This window comes from Aulonocara stuartgranti, assembly GCF_965226115.1.
Source record: "Aulonocara stuartgranti genome assembly, chromosome: 17".
NCBI lineage: Eukaryota > Metazoa > Chordata > Actinopteri > Cichliformes > Cichlidae > Aulonocara > Aulonocara stuartgranti.
In genome coordinates, this window is record NC_138953.1 from 26,930,001 (window position 1) to 26,946,255 (window position 16,255).

Genomic DNA, 16,255 nt, shown 5'->3' on the forward strand with positions numbered 1-16,255 from the left:
GTTCCCTGTGTTCAAAGATTGGTGACTGTGGCAAGCATTTTGCATCACATGGGCTTTCATTTGAGGATATGAGCAGAGTTGTTTTGCAACATGTGTTTTAGCAAGGAAAAATGTGTTTAGATTTATGAGTACAGAGGGTTGTGTTTTGTGAATTGTGTCTTCATGTGACATGTGTTTATGGTACTGGAATATGGTGGCTACATTTAGTAAATGTGTTTAGACTACTGGTCATTTGGGTTACAGGATTGGCTTTTGTGTTTTAACATTTGAGAAAAACTGTAAGGTTAAAAATGAAATAACTGTACAACACAAATTAGAATGAAGGGTAAATTTAACTGGGAAGAATAAGATAAAATATATAAATTAAAGTTGAAAATAAAATAACTGTACAACAAAATACACAATACACAATATAGAACTATATAAGAATGTATGAGGAAATCTAAATATAAATAAATATATACACAATAACAGCAGCTGTACAAGTATTAACTGGAAATGAAGAATATAGTGACCAGTGTTGTGCAAAAACAATGTCCAGAAAGTCCAGTGTGTGTGTAAGAACCATATGTGTGGGTCAGTACTGTGTGGTGGTGTGATTGAGAGACCGTATCGCCTGCGGGAAGAAGCTCCTCCTCAGTCTCTCTGTGTTGGTCTTCAGGGAGCGGAATCGCTTTCCTGACCTCAACAGAGAGAACAGTCCATTGTTGGGATGGCTGAGGTCCTTCACGATCTTCCTGGCCTTGGTCCAGCACCGCCTGCTGTAGATTGAGTGCAGGTCAGGGAGCTCGGAGCGGATGGTGCGCTCAGCTGACCGCACAACCCTCTGTAGAGCTCGTCTGTCCTGCATGGTGCTGTTCCCGAACCAGGTTAAGATGTTTCCCGCCAGGATGCGCTCTATGGTGCACGAGTAAAAGTTCCTGAGCACCTTGGAGGGCAGTTGGAAGTCTCTCAAGCGTCTGAGGTGGTAGAGACGCTGTCGGGCCTTTTTCACCACGGTGTTGATGTGACAGGACCATGACAGGTCCTGCGTGATGTGAACTCCGAGGTATTTGAAGCTGTCCACTCTCTCCACTGGGCACTCGTTGATGACGGGGGTCTGGTAGTTCCTCTCCTGCTTAGTGCTGACGTCCACTATCAGCTCCTTTGTCTTACTGACGTTTAGAAGGAGGTTGTTCCTCTGGCACCAGTTCTCTAGATTCCTAATCTCCTTCAGGTAGGCCGTCTCGTTGTTATCAGAGATCAGGCCCACCACGACGGTGTCGTCAGCAAACTTGATGATGGTGGTGGAGCTGGTAGTGGCCACACAGTCATATGTGTACAAAGAGTACAGCAGGGGGCTCAGAACACACCCCTGGGGGGCTCCAGTGCTGAGAGTGGTGGAGGCTGAGACATGTCCGCCCATCCTTACTGCCTGTGGTCTGCCAGTTAGGAAGTTGGAGATCCACTGACACATAGATGAGCTGAGTCCCAGATGCTCCAGCTTGGTGGTGAGTGTGGAGGGAATTATGGTGTTAAATGCAGAGCTGTAGTCTATGAAGAGCATTTTAACATAATTCCCCCTTCTAGTGTCCAAGTGAGTGAGTGATGTGTGGAGGAGATGAGAGATGGCATCGTCTGTGGAACGATTTGGACGGTAAGCGAACTGTAGTGGGTCCAGTGTGTCTGGTAGTGAAGAAATGATGAAGTCTCTGACCAGGCGTTCAAAGCACTTCATCACTACTGAGGTGAGGGCTACAGGGCGATAGTCATTGAGAGAAGCAGGGTGGGGTTTCTTCGGGACAGGAACAATGATGGACTCTTTGAAGCATGTGGGGATCACCGACTGAGATAAAGAGATGTTGAATATCTCAGTGAACACAGGAGCTAGCTGGTATGCGCAGTCTCTTAGGATACGACCTGGGATGCCGTCTGGTCCTGCTGCTTTCCTGGTGTTCACTCTCTTGAAGGCTCTCCTTACTTCATGCTCAGAGATGACGAGCACGTTTCCGGTGCTGGCAGTATCTTCCTGTCTGCAGCCGTTAGCGCCGCTAACACTAGCATTGTTGGAGACCTTAGCTGCAGCCTCGAAGTGAGCATAGAAAGTGTTCAGCTCGTCTGCCAAAGTCACGGCCGCGTTCGTCATACCGGTTGTTGGTGCTTTATAGTCCGTTATTGTCCTTAGTCCCCGCCACAGGCTCCTAGAGTCACTCTGTTGGAGTTGTGACTCTAGTTTCCTCCCGTAGCGCTGCTTCGCCTCTTTCACCGCCCTCCGCACGTTATACGGCTTTGTACGGGTCCATGTCCCCCGTCATGAGTCCCGTGTTGTAGGCAGCGGTGCGGGATCTCAGAGCGTCGCGGATGGTTTTATCCACCCACGGCTTCTGGTTGGGAAACGTTGTGATAGTCTTTGTCTCCACGGTATCATCCGCTAGTTTCCCGATGAATCCCACAACCGCTTCCGTAAACACGTTGACGTCATCGTCGGAGCTGTTTCTGAACATGCCCCAGTCTGCGTCATCGAGTGCGTCCTGTAACGCGGCCACCGATTGATCCGTCCAGCGCGCGACCTTCCTCTGAACCGGAACTTCCTGTTTCAGCCTTTGTTTGTATTTTGGCATGAGGAAGATGGCGGCGTGATCAGATTTGCCAAACGGGGGGCGGGATTGTGCCTTGTAGCCGTCCTTGACCGTAGTGTAGCAGTGGTCCAGTGTCCTTTCACCCCTGGTGGGGCAGGTGATGTGTTGATAAAAGTTCGGCGCTGCGCGTTTGAGGTTGGCGCTATTAAAGTCCCCCGTCACAATAAGCGCAGCGTCCCGGTGTTGTGTCTGGTGCTGTGTGAGTGCCTCATGCAGCTCGCATAAGGCGGTGACCGTGTCCGCTTGTGGTGGAATATAAACGGCACTTACAATGACCGATGTAAATTCCCGAGGTAGATAAAAAGGACGACACATGATGGACATTAGTTCCAGATTTGGTGTGCAGGAGCGTGTGAGAGGAACAACGTTCGCACTGTTGCACCAGTTGTTGTTCACCATTAAACACACGCCGCCTCCCCTTGACTTCCCCGAGTCCCGTGTCCTGTCCATGCGGTGAACCGAGAAGAACTCGGCCGGCTGGATGGCGTGGTCCGGCACCGCTGGGTTCAGCCATGTTTCGGTGAAGCAGAGGAGATTGCAGTCCCGAATGTCTCTCTGGAACTTTATCCTGGCCCTGAGGTCGTCAAGCTTGTTCTCCAGTGACTGGACGTTGGCGAGCAGGATGCTAGGCAGAAGTGTGCGGTGTGCACGAGCTCTCAGCCTGTTCCTGACGCCGGCTCGCTTCCCTCTAGGCCGCCGCCGCTTCCCTTTGTTCTCCCTCGAGATCTCACTCGGCCAGCTCGGATCCGGAGTTAAAAACTTCGAATTGTGAGTACATTGTATACCAATAGAAACAAGAGTGTCACTGTCATACCTAATGTACCCAATGGTGATGATTTTGCCGATTTAGAAACGCTGAAAACTAACTTAAAAAACAAAGACAAAGAAAAAGTGGTCGGAGCAGTCGTGACGGCAGCCGACCTCACCGGCGCCATCTTATTCAAAAGATCATTCTATATATTCAAGTTTCATACTATATATTCAAGTTTCATACTATATATTCAGACTTTGGTTGGAATATATATATAATATTTTCCTAAAGGGCATTCCATAACACACACATATACACATATATATATATATATATATATATATACATATACACATATATATATATATATACACATATATATATATATATACACATATATATATACACATATATATATACATACATACACATATATATATACATACATACACATATATATATACATACATACACATACATATATACATACATACACATACACATATATATATATATATATATATATACATATATATATATATATATATATATATATATATATATATATATATATATATATATATATATATATATATATATATATATATATATATATATATATATCTAAAGGTTCATCCCTTTAGTTAGAGTTATATGTTAGTGTTAAGTTAGTGTTAAGTTGCTTAACAAACAAAAAACAAAAAACAATGTCTGAAAATAGTCACGTACAAGGACTGGATGGAAAATGAATGAATGAGAAAACAACCAGTGTCCAAAGATTTTCAGAAAACCTGAAGAACTCAAGGCCACTTAAAAAATACAAGTTAGATGGAAATGAACTATAAAGAAAAGCGGGGCTCCTCAAGACTTTTGCAGTCTGTGATAGTGATAGATGTAGCGGTTCTGAATGACAAGAAGGAGGAACACGAGAAGGTTGAGAAATACTAGAAACCTCAGAAAAGAGTGTATGTATGTATGTACAGCAATAAAATATAATATTTATAATTTTATCCCAGTTTTGATCTTTTGACCCTCAAAGAGCATATCTATCACGTTTAAAACATTAAACCTCTTGAGTGCTGGATCAACAAACAAAAAGAGAGTTAGAAGTTTTCCAGTTCTCCTTATGTATTTAATTTACTGCTCTATTCTGCCGTCTGCTGGCCTGTTCGCACCGATGCAGACCTTTAGAAAATAAGCCACGACACAAATACCAGCTTCATTTGAGGAGTAGATATTTACGTTTATTTATGACATTTTATTCCACATTAATTCAAAGGACAGACTGTCAGTATAGAAGTGTGATGTTTTGTGCTTACCCATGTAGAATCCACATGATATTAAGTCTTAAAGAGTTTTATCTAAACCATAATGAGCGAAAAGGTAAAGGTGCCTGTCAAAAAACAAACAAAAAGAAAAAAAACATGAACCCTGTTTAAACTTTAACACTAAAACACTAAAAGTCTCAGAACGAGCTTTGTCTCTCTGCTAATGTGTCACCCATTATACAAACATGATCGCAGTGCATAGATAATAATTACAACTCTGCGGTCACAGCAGCTTTCAGTCTAATAGTATAATTATGCATGCCTGGCTTTACCACTTCTTGATTTTCATGGAGTGCCAGTAAATAAAGAAGAACAATGGTACTGACTGTGTTGTGGTTAACCTGCCGTTCCCACACTGGTGCAGACATGCACGCAGCTATTGAATTGAGAAGGGGAAGGAAAGTGCTTCTTTGTTTGGAGAGATACCGCTGCAGCCTAGCTCTGCTCTGCCTAAAAACATACTGCAACACCTTCACAATCGAACCTCCATCTCCCTCTCCCTGCCTTTGTATGTCTTTCACACTCTTCCATCCAAAAACACAGGCAACACAACAATAACATCCACCGTTAACTACAATTGCACAACGATAAATACATGATAAAACATTTTGATCTGATAGAAGATTTCTGAACATCCTAAAATGGGAGCAAAATATCTACAAAACTGGTATCACATTAAGAAAAAGGTTTGCATCATAAAACTGAAACACTTTGTTCAGTTTAGTATATAATAAATATTTTTTCTTTCTTTCATTTACACAGGTAAGCTGTTGCTTACACTGTCACTGTGGAGTGATTTTGTTCTGTAGAACAGAACAGAAAAGATTGTGGTGGAGCGCTTTTAGCTATTTGAGAAAGAACAGAGAGTAGTGGAATAAATATTTAAATTGTTGCAAATTTTCAGGATTACTGAAGCTAGAAGAATTCACAATATAAAGGGAACATTAAAAATGCACACAGATTAATCTGTAACGAGTAAAAGAAGAACAATTATTTAAGTATTATTGTGTCATTAGCACCATATTAGTATCTCACAATTCTCATGAATAACAATCTAAATATACAAATGTATGGAACAAAGCATAACAGCATATATGCACAAGTATAAAACAAGAACAAATGCTATATATGGATATAACTGACTAGTTGATAAAGAACGCAAGAAAACAATGTAAAAGACTACAGGCAGAATATAGACTAAGAAATATTGATAATAATAATGATGATACCTGGCAGATGACTATATAGAGAAGGTGCTGTGTTTTGGCTTAATGGACAGTCTGGAGAACTTACTTCTAACACTGGCGTTTGCAGTACTCTGCAGTGATTTAACCTCCTAGGACCTGGCGTCCACATTTGTAGACATCACATTTTGGGTTATTTAGACCAAAATACTCCATTTTGCTCTACAAGGGCCTGATATCCACTTATGAGTACATTACACTGCTACTGGTCTATCGAAATTTTAAACGAATATGTGGCTCTCATTTTTCTTAGAAACAAAAAAATCAGGTAAAAAGAAAAAAATCTGGTAATTCTTTGTTTTTACGTTCATCGGGTCCCAATCAGCCCAAATATCAAAGAGAAATTAAAAATGCATGCCGTGGAAGAGTTTGGGTTTTAGGAAGTTAATGAAGTGTGCAGTCATATGTGGAATAACAGAATTTTTACAATTCTAACCAGCTGGAAAATTAACACAAGGTGTGACCGCCTTTGCCTAACAGAGTTCAACACAGCTTGAACTCTCTTAGTGAGCTTTCTTTTGATTTCTTTAAGTAGCCTTCAGGAACTGTTCTCCAGGCTTCTTGAAGGATATTCAAAGCTCTTCTTTGGATGTTGGCTGCCTTTTGTTCTATTCTCTGTCAGGATGATCCCACACTGCATTAATAATATTGGGATCTGGACTCTGAGGAGGCCAATCCGTGAATGAGACTTTACTGCAATGGCAGCGTATTTGGGATCATTGTCATTTTGAAATATGAAGCTGTTGCTAAACAGAGGCTTTCCAGATTATGTTGCATTCCCAAACCATGACAGAGCTTCCACCTTGTTTTACAGACCTTATTTTGTAGATGGATCAGCTGAAAGGTCAGATCCATCTCTCAGGCCCCGTGTCAGCGCTTTTCTTCAAATGCAAAAACAAATGTTACAGCGCGGACACAAGTTTTGTTTTTTCACATTTTTTAAGGATACATGATGATGAGATATGGCAAGTGTTTAGCTAATGGCTCTTTGAGAATCACCTTATTGACACACAGAAAATATTTTAAGCCTGTCAACCTGTGTTGCATCTAGAATTCCTCGCAGATTCACAGCAAACTGCTGGTAACAAAGTGCCTAAAGATACATTTTAAAATTAGTTCTTTGCTAAGGTTTTTTCAGTTAGGTGTAAAAACCTTAAAAGAAAGTCTGACTCCTTGGAAAAAATATGCAGAGAAATGAGAGTTAGCTGAAGAGATTCGCACAGTGCTGTAGGTACATCTATTGTTTAAACTGTTTATGGTTCAGCATGATAACATGCCAGCATCATTTGCATGTATTTAAGCATAACAATAGACAGTTTTGATCTTATGATCAGACGATTTAAAAAAACATCAAGAGACCAACAAAAGTGTTCCACATTGTTCTCTGGGGGATGTGTTCAGCAATTTTAGTCCAGACCATCTACTACTGCAGTTATTAGCAACCCTGGAGAGGGCAATCACGGAAATAGTGGACGAATCAGACTAGGGTAAAATGAGAGTAACACAATAGCCACCATGGTTTCAAAAAGCAGCCCATGCTACTTCCCTGTTGTTAGTGAGTGCAGTAACTGACCTCTTTAGTGATAAAGAAAGACCAAATACCAGTGTTGATATAATAATACAGGCTATACCACTAATGAAAAAGCCAGACGAGCAACTTAATGGAGCAAGCTCCTCATCCCACACAGTCCCACACAGTGCCACAACCAGCACACAGCTGTCAGGCCTTGGCTGCACCCCGACAGGTTGTGGTCTTTAATTTATGGAGTTTCACCCTGAATGGAAGCAGGGAAAGACAAAGTGGGAGCGGGGACAAGGTTTGTGGTTCTTTGTTTTTATCAGCCTGCTGCACAGGCAGGAAACACACATGTACCACGCACTCACACTGACATTTGCATGCTTGTTCTCACTCACTCTCTCACACACACACACACACACACACACACACACACACACAATTAACTGTAATAAGGTAGTGTTTTTTTATTGGGGGAAAACTGTGTTAAAGAGTAAAAACATCTTAGAATTAAAATGCAAATCACATCATCTGAGTGAAGCTAACATAACCCTAACATAAGTTATAATCTCTGCAGGTCCACATCTTTGTTTCCATGACGTTTCCAGCTGTGCACTCAGGCCTGACTGCCTGCAAACTTTAACTGAGCTGAAAGGGGAACTTCAGGAACTAGTCAGTTGATATTTAAAACTCCACGCCTGTGAAAAAGAACTTCTCAAAAAGCCAATGTTTATTTGAACAGGGGGGTTAGCTCTGTGGTGCGGAAAAAAGAAGAAAGAAAAAGACTCAGGCTTACTTCGACAGTGATCGCATTATTAACCATTAACCTTTATAATCCCGTTTATCTGAAGCTGCATTAAAAGCATTCTGCTCGATTGAAAATTTATATGCTTGTGGCTTTTTTATTTGGCTTCAACTCCACACAGAGTCCTTGTACACCTGAATATGAAGCTTGTTTTCTTCTATTAATAAGTACATAACTGTAAACCGTGCCAGCTGTTTCTCTTTAATGATCATGTTTATTGTACAGAAAAAATAATGACTGTTTTTAGTGCTTTTCTTTCTGATTTTAACTTAATTTTTTTTTGTTTAATGCATCGGAAATTCTAGGATTGCACTTTTTGTGCGGCGTAGCGATAGAATTTCAGATTAAAGTTGCATTAGTAAACTTTGAATTGGCTAAATAAATGATCGAAAAATGACGCTACAGTGGATGTAAAAGTTACAGTGGAAGATAAGTTAAAATCCACTTTTTGGTTCTTTTAGTGTTCTGTGAATTTATTGTAATATCTTCTAACTTTTTAGGAAGATTCTAATTTATTTATCTGCAGAAGACGAAAGCCACAATGGAAAATTTCCTGCAGCTCCACTGACTCATATTTCATTCTTCCAAAAAGTGAATAACTGGACAGCCCAGATTATAGATATGTTAGTGACATCTCGCCCAGTATGCAAATTCTTAGGTAAGGCTGAGAATTGGTGTTATCCCTGGTTGGAGCACGCAATAAAAGAGGTTTTTGTTCTTGGTAGATTGTAATCTGCGTGATTAGAGAGAGAGAGAGAAAGTGATGCTTAGAAGTCTATCTGGTCTGTGCTTCCAAAAAAGAAGAAGTGCGGTACATTAAAACATTTAAATTGACCGGCCTCTCTTTCTATTATGTGGCTGAACGGCAAACGGGTATTGGAGGTCTCCTACATATATACCTGTCCAAAGTGTGCACCTGCACTAGTGTAGCAGCGCTCACCGGTAGGGACAGAAATGGCCTCAAGTGAGGGAAACACATACAAATTGGTGAGTTAGAATAAATGCTAATTACAAATGTTTCGATTTTTAAATAAATATTAAATGCATTTCATGCTTTATTATTATTTTACCTCTTTATATTATTTTGTATAAAATGAGGCGGATTTGTATTTCAGACATCTTTGGACAGTGACATCAATCAGCACTTTCAGGATGCAATCGATGTGATTCAGCAGCATTCGAACAATTCATACTACGATTCAGGTGAACTTTACGGATCTGTTAGATTGATTGAATTGTTTTTATTTGGGGAGGGGTTCTTTGTGCTGAGGTAAAAAACACAATTTGAGTCTTTATTCTTAAAGTTTTACATGATTTTTGATGTACTAAAGTTGAAATTGTCTTTTCAGATTATTCATATTACGAGAATCTGGGAAGTCACCACCAATCACTGCAGTGTCAGATCTCCTGTTGCCTCGTCACACACCAGTCTGAAGTCCCAACTCCTGTTTATGACTGGAATGACATGGCTGTAAGTGTAAAGCATTGATAAGTTTGAGAACAGAGATTATAGAAATCTGGATATTTATATGAAATGTGTTTTTTACAGCAGCAGTCTTGGCCTCAGGTCATACCCGATGTTGCGTTGAGTCACTCAGTGCAAAATGAATCCCCACATTTTTACTCCATCTTACCACCACAAAGGAATGGCAAAGGTGATCAGTGTTTTAAAAACACCTGAAAATTAGTTGTTGTTACACTTTTTTGTGCAATCAAAACTGAAACGACGGTGTTGTCCGTCTCCTCAGGTCGGAAGAAGCTCAGACTTTATGAATACCTGCACGAGGCTCTGAATGACCCCAACATGGGCGACTCAATCCAGTGGACGGACAGCGGCAGCGGCACCTTCCACTTCATCTCCAAAAACAAGGAGAAGCTGGCTGAGTGCTGGGGCCAGCGTAAGGGCAACCGCAAGACTATGACCTATCAGAAAATGGCAAGAGCTCTGAGAAACTACAGCCGTACTGGGGAGATCATCAAAGTACGCCGCAAACTCACCTACCAGTTTAACCCAGACATCCTGCACAGGCTCGGCTCTGCACATGTGCCCATGCACCTGCCCCGTCACCCTCCACAGGAGGAGGCCCACACCCAGCAGCACAATCCGTCCGAGCAGAGCTACTGCGGCTCTGCGGCAGCAGACTGGCACAGCTGGTACGCTCACTATCAGCCGCACGAAGATTACGACCTGGCCGCAAGCTTCACCTCACACACCAAACTCTGAGGTGGCGGAGAGCTCTCAGGATGTCAAAGTTTTCAAAGACTCAAATATTTTCGTTACATGCTGGATCCTGGTTGTAAAATGTATTAATTTACAAAAAACCTATAAAAATGTTTTTTTGTTTTCTTTTCTTTTGTTTTTTTTTATTTCAATACCTTTACTGAACAACATACACATTTTCTGGCAGTTGCAACCAGTACTGTGTGGATTATTTAGCATACTGTTTGCTTACCAGATTGACTTCAAGGCAGCAGCAACAAAAGTTAAGAGTAAAATTAACCTCACAGAACCAAATCAAAGTGGTTTTCCTTAGAGGTTTTCTTTCTGGATCCCTATTTATTCAAAGCATGTCATTATTTGAGAATTTGGGACAGAAAAAGTAACAGACTTTGTAAATTGATTCTGTATGCTGTGATTTAGAAGTGTTTGTGTACATTATTTAAGTTGCTTTTAGTAGTATATGAAAGAGATTTCACTGTATATTACTTGTAAATAAGACTTTAATATTCTCATTTTGTAATTTATAACAAAATAAATTTAAACTGTATTGCTTTAGCAACACTTTAGTTGGATGATACAGGCACATACTTTTAAAGAAGGGGTAAAGTTAAAATGACGGATGATCCAAAGCCATCAGTTAAAATCAAGGATGTCACTAAAATTTTAATTTGTATACTTGTATTTCTTTTATTGCTAATATTAAAAATTTTTTTTAGCAATTAGTGAACTGAAATTCATGATTACAAATCTGATAGCGTCTGTAGTGCCTCTTTTACTCTTCCTTTCTTTTCTTTTTTTTTTAAACCTATGTGGATCTCGTGCATTTAGCATATTGTTTTACTTTAATATGCTCCAGTTTTCCTTTTGCCTTTTGGATTGTTTTTATGTCACTGTAAGCATTCAACAACACTGTTGTAAACATTTTTACATGTCCAAATAAATCAGAGTAAATTAAATCAAATTCAGTTCAATTAATGTTGACAGGAACCAGTAGCTGGTTAATGTTTCTTTAAAAAGAAAGATTGACTGAAGGTCTGTATAGAGCCTGAAGTAAATAAGTAAAACTTTTTTTTTTTTTTTTTTTTTTTTTTTTTACAGACAAAGTCACAGAATAAAACATGAAAATATAAAATCTTTTTTTTTTAAATTCTAATATAGCAAAAAATGAAAACCTGGAATTTAGTTACATTTTTTCAAACTATATTTTAATTTGATTAGTTTACAGCCTTCATAATTACCATCATATCACCACTATATTATTCAAGATTTACCACCAAACATGTTTGATATACTAATTAAAAAAAAAGGTAATAATGTTTAAAATTCTAATGATCATTTTTATGTACATGTAAATAGTAAGTGGAAAATATATTTCATGGTTGCACTAATCTTTATCCATAAATACTAAGATATAATAATTTAAAATGTAAGAATTAAATCATTTTCTCAGTATTGTTCAGTTTTGCTGATATGAAAATATCATCTTTCAATGATTCAACATCTCTCCCAAAAAAAATAAAAACTCAAAATAAAGCTACACGCTGCTATTATCGTACAAAAATATATTTTTTAAAAACATGTTGAAAGATTTGGCACCGTCTCCAATGCAGTGAAATATTACAACAGGCACACAAAATATGAAATTAAGACACATCCTGTGAGGAAAAATGTGTCAGCAAGTGTGTGTTTTCCTGAATCGAGAGCATTGTGTGTAGAAGCTGCCTCCAGGCCAGGTCTTATCTGGTTCAGCGGGGAGGATGTGGTCAGTGCTGGGAGGCTTTGTTGATGGGTTGACTGGTGCTTGTGTCGGGGGCTTTGTGGGATGGTGGTCATTGTTCCTGCGAGCCCAGGGTAGAAAACGTTTGGTTTTATGTATGCAGAAAGCCCGCTCCCGTGGGGGGTATAATAAGAGTCCCCGAACTTGAGTGTCTCAGTGTCAGTTGTGTGTAATTCTCCCATTCTGCAAGGACGGTACAGCATTCGACTCAACCTTATCAGTGATGGTAAAGAGAACTTCCAACATCTTTTCAATTCTGACATATTCAAGGCTGGTTTTATATTATTTACATCTATCAGAGTTTTTTCCAGGAGACTCAGTCTGATTTGGAGGTTATATTAGAGTTCCTCGAGGAGTATCACAGACAAAACAATGCAGAAAATGGTAAGTGGAAACTGGAAATCTATTAATTATTCACTGATTTTATTTGACTACAGCTTCTAAGTAATTTTCTGCTTTTTCTGACAGACAAGGTGCATTGGACGGCTATGGAGGAAAGAAATGTACCTGCAGACGAAACATGCAAGCATTGCTGGGCATACTATGAGCCACCTGTATGCATCAATAATTTGTATTTTAGCACTAGTTTTCTCTCACATATTTGAAGGCTGGTAAGCACTCTGCAATTGGAAATTCTGTTGATTCTCTTTTCTTCTCTTCATCTTTTTTCCCTAATTGAAGAACATCAAACCTACACTCCAGCCTTTCCTTGCACAAGATGCTCCAGCAGGACTCGGCCAAAACACAACAGCAACACTGTCTGAGCGTGGGCCAATGCCAAGCTTCACGACAACAAGAAAATCAACCAAACACCCAGCCGCAGCAAGGGGGAGTGGTGAGTTCTGCTTTTTTTGGTCACTGGATACTGTTATTGTCTCTGTTGCTATCAGTATGAGGGAAATAATACCAAGAGAGCAAATAAGAGACCTTCCCTTTACCGTAAAAAACAATGGAGCCGTGCATCGCTTACCACAATAGCTGTTTTTACATATCTATCAGATAATCACACTGTTTACAGCTTTAGCCTCTCCACTAAATGGCATCCCATCACTGAAGAGATTTTCTGGGAATATGTGACAATTGAGGAAACGATTAACTGTAATCTGTAGTAACTGTTTTGGCACAGCTGCCATGATTTTCGATAAGTCTTTCTTTAAATCCACCTTCATCATACAGGCTACTTACTGTTTGCATAATGGCTGCAGGTAAAAGGGTGCGACTCTTTCACTTCCTTTTTGAGATGCTGGAGAATCCAAACATGGCCCACTGTTTGTCCTGGGTGCCAGCTGCCGCCGGTGTTTTCCGCTTTTCCTCCAGGAATAAGGATCAGGTGGCTGCACTGTGGGGACAGAGAAAAGGCAACAAGAGACTCATGACCTACCAGAAGATGTCCAGGGCGCTAAGAAACTACGCCCGGTCTGGAGAGATCTTCAAGGTGAAGAAGAAGCTCACCTATCAGTTTAGCCGAGACACCCTGATGTTGCTGCAGAAATGTCATCGAGATTTGTAATGTAGGCTCGGTTTTCTGTAGCTCACATCATGTCAAGTGAACTGTGCTTTTTTTTCTGTTTATCTCAACTTGCATTTCCTACATTTTTCCATTTTTACTCAGACTATTGATGGCTTGTGGTGTAAATATCAAAAGAATAAAGAAATATTTTACTGTTTCTATCATTATGGAGTTTGACTTTTAAACTTTTTTATTAGTAAATGTCCCAATCATGTCCCAATTATTCTGGTTTATGGAGGTAAGAACGGTGCGAGTGTTGAAGCAAAGATGTGCTTATTAATGTTTTTAATTCAAATTTCCAGAGACTTTATCAGGGCTGAGACAAAATGTATACATACATATGAAGTTTTGGCTTTTTACTTTCTGCCGGACCACCTCCATTTTTAAATTTTTTTTGAAAACTTTTACATAAACATGGAAGTTTTACGATCCATGTGCCACATACAGAGCTGAAATCACTCACCATTCACCTAATTACACATTTGAAGCTTACATTTTATAAAGAACAGGTCCACATAATATTTGCATGTTTCTGATGCGGCTTCAGGAAATATTAAATGAATCAGCTGAAAGACTAGATATCTCTTTCAGGTCCTGTATCAGGGTTTTTCTGGATTTTTTTCCTATTTCTTAAAGAAATAACTTTGAGATAATTTTCACCTGCTACATAGCATGCTGAGACATGCCAAGTTTTTGGCTGAAAGCTCTTTGGGAATCACCTTTTTTGCTTGTCAAACTGTGTTATCTTAAGCATTTTTTGTAGGTTGAACTAAAGAAATGGACACAAATTATGTGTTTTTGCAATGCACGTGCAACTGTGAGTCACAAAGTTCATAAAGACAGAACTTAAAATTGACCCATTGTTAATTTTCTGTTATGTGTACACCCAATACTGGTTCATCCCTTGAGTTAGGTGGCTTTTATGGCCTTTTTTAGTAGCCTTAAGTAGCTTAAATGGTAAATGGCCTGCATTTGTATAGCGCTTTTCTAGTCCATAGGACCCCAAAGCGCTTTACACTACATTCAGTCATTCACCCATTCACACACACATTCACACACATTAAGTAGCCACTTGCAGAGTAATTTTTGTTCCTCAGGTACAAGGACTGGACTAAAAATGAGTGAAAAACGTTCAGAAAGCCTGGAGAAATGATACTTAAGACCACTTAAAAAACACAAGAAAGTCTGGCTGCTTGGAAGCAAAATACAAAGAAAGGAGGGGTGTCTTGAAACTTTTGCAGAGTACGGTATTTAATAAAAATGCGGTGAAAACCTTTTATAAGTTTTCACACTTGAGATTTTAAACTATGCGATGTGGTGAAAAAGCCACACAGAGGTGGGCTATTTGATGTTTATTTTTTATGTTATTTATTCAGCATGTTAATGGCCCGCTTTGCAAGACAGCTATATATTTCATAACTCGACATTATACTTGATGCCCAGCTACAGCATTGATTTAGCATGGAAAACACACTGTTATCCTAACTGTCTGTAATCTAACGATGCAATTGAGCATCACAGTTTCAAGCCCGGAGCATATGCATACAGGTGCAGTTAATTAACTCTGCTTAGGTTTCATGTGAATCCCCAGTCCTCAATATCTGTATACGATCTAGAATACAAAATAACCAACAGAGGGAGAGAAATGTGAATTAAGTTCCGTTCGTTGACCACTGAAGTCCTGAAATTTCAAATCCACATGGGTAAGGTCTTTACACGGGCCGATAGTTTGTAATTATTCCTTACTAAATATAATTTCTTCTGCAAGCATGTTTGCATATGTCCTAAAAATGCATCTCTCCAAAATACACTTTTGGTTGTGAGTATTTTACAGGAAAAACTGTAGTTTTCAGTCACACGTTCTCTTGGAAACAGAGTTGCTTTTGTCTCTCTCAATGGACAGAAATGTGAATTTGCACTTGTTTTTTTCCTCATGTGATGGATTTGATGGCTGCTAGAAGCCAGAGGGTGTCAGTGTAGTCCTTTTCAACGCCTCCAGCGTCCATTAAACTTCATTTGTGTGACGTGACCTCACGGCTTAGTCTCCTCTGTGATGTGAAGTCTCGCCCCTCACAGGCAACTCCAAATGGTTTTGTTCTCTTTGTAGCCCACATGATACTTCCCTAAGCCCAGTATTTACTGCTGGAGCCCACTTGCAGTTATAAATGGGCTAACTGAACTATGGTTGTCTGTTACCAAGAAAGGCCACAAACTGAACTATGAAAACAGGCGTTTAAGGCAGGAGTGTATGATAAATTGAATGCTTCCTAATCACAGGATGATGATTTCCTTTGGTTTGCAGAATGGGTCTAATTTTGTTGCTGCTCATTTAAAAAGAGCTTTGCTATAAGCTGTGACTGTCTCTGTTTCTTCATAATGCTTTAAGCTGCATTCCTGCTCCACAGCCCCAAAATAGAGCTCAGCCTTGCCTTGACTGTGCAGCTGGGCCATCCACTTCCATATGAGAGAGGTCCCCAACATGCTC

General features: G+C 39.8%; 1 protein-coding gene and 1 long non-coding RNA gene across 3 annotated transcripts; both read left to right on the plus strand.

Annotated features, from left to right (window-relative positions):
- The first annotated feature begins 8,956 nt into the window (after positions 1 to 8,956).
- Positions 8,957 to 11,424, plus strand: LOC309691962 (transcription factor Spi-C-like). 2 transcript variants are annotated; one of them, XM_082510044.1, is made up of 5 exons: positions 8,957 to 9,249; positions 9,378 to 9,465; positions 9,612 to 9,733; positions 9,815 to 9,917; positions 10,011 to 11,424. In XM_082510044.1, the coding sequence occupies exons 1-5, from the start codon at positions 9,217 to 9,219 to the stop codon at positions 10,484 to 10,486; spliced, it is 822 nt and encodes a 273-aa protein (XP_082366170.1). In that variant the 5' UTR covers positions 8,957 to 9,216; the 3' UTR covers positions 10,487 to 11,424. The 2 variants fall into 2 exon arrangements, with proteins under 2 accessions (XP_082366170.1, XP_082366169.1); XM_082510043.1 differs by having other exon boundaries at positions 8,959 to 9,249; positions 9,812 to 9,917.
- A 944-nt stretch (positions 11,425 to 12,368) lies between these two features.
- Positions 12,369 to 13,043, plus strand: LOC309692244. The gene is made up of 4 exons (XR_014272259.1): positions 12,369 to 12,486; positions 12,572 to 12,644; positions 12,729 to 12,814; positions 12,942 to 13,043. It is a non-coding gene; the product is annotated as an uncharacterized lncRNA (long non-coding RNA).
- The last annotated feature ends 3,212 nt before the right edge of the window (positions 13,044 to 16,255 follow it).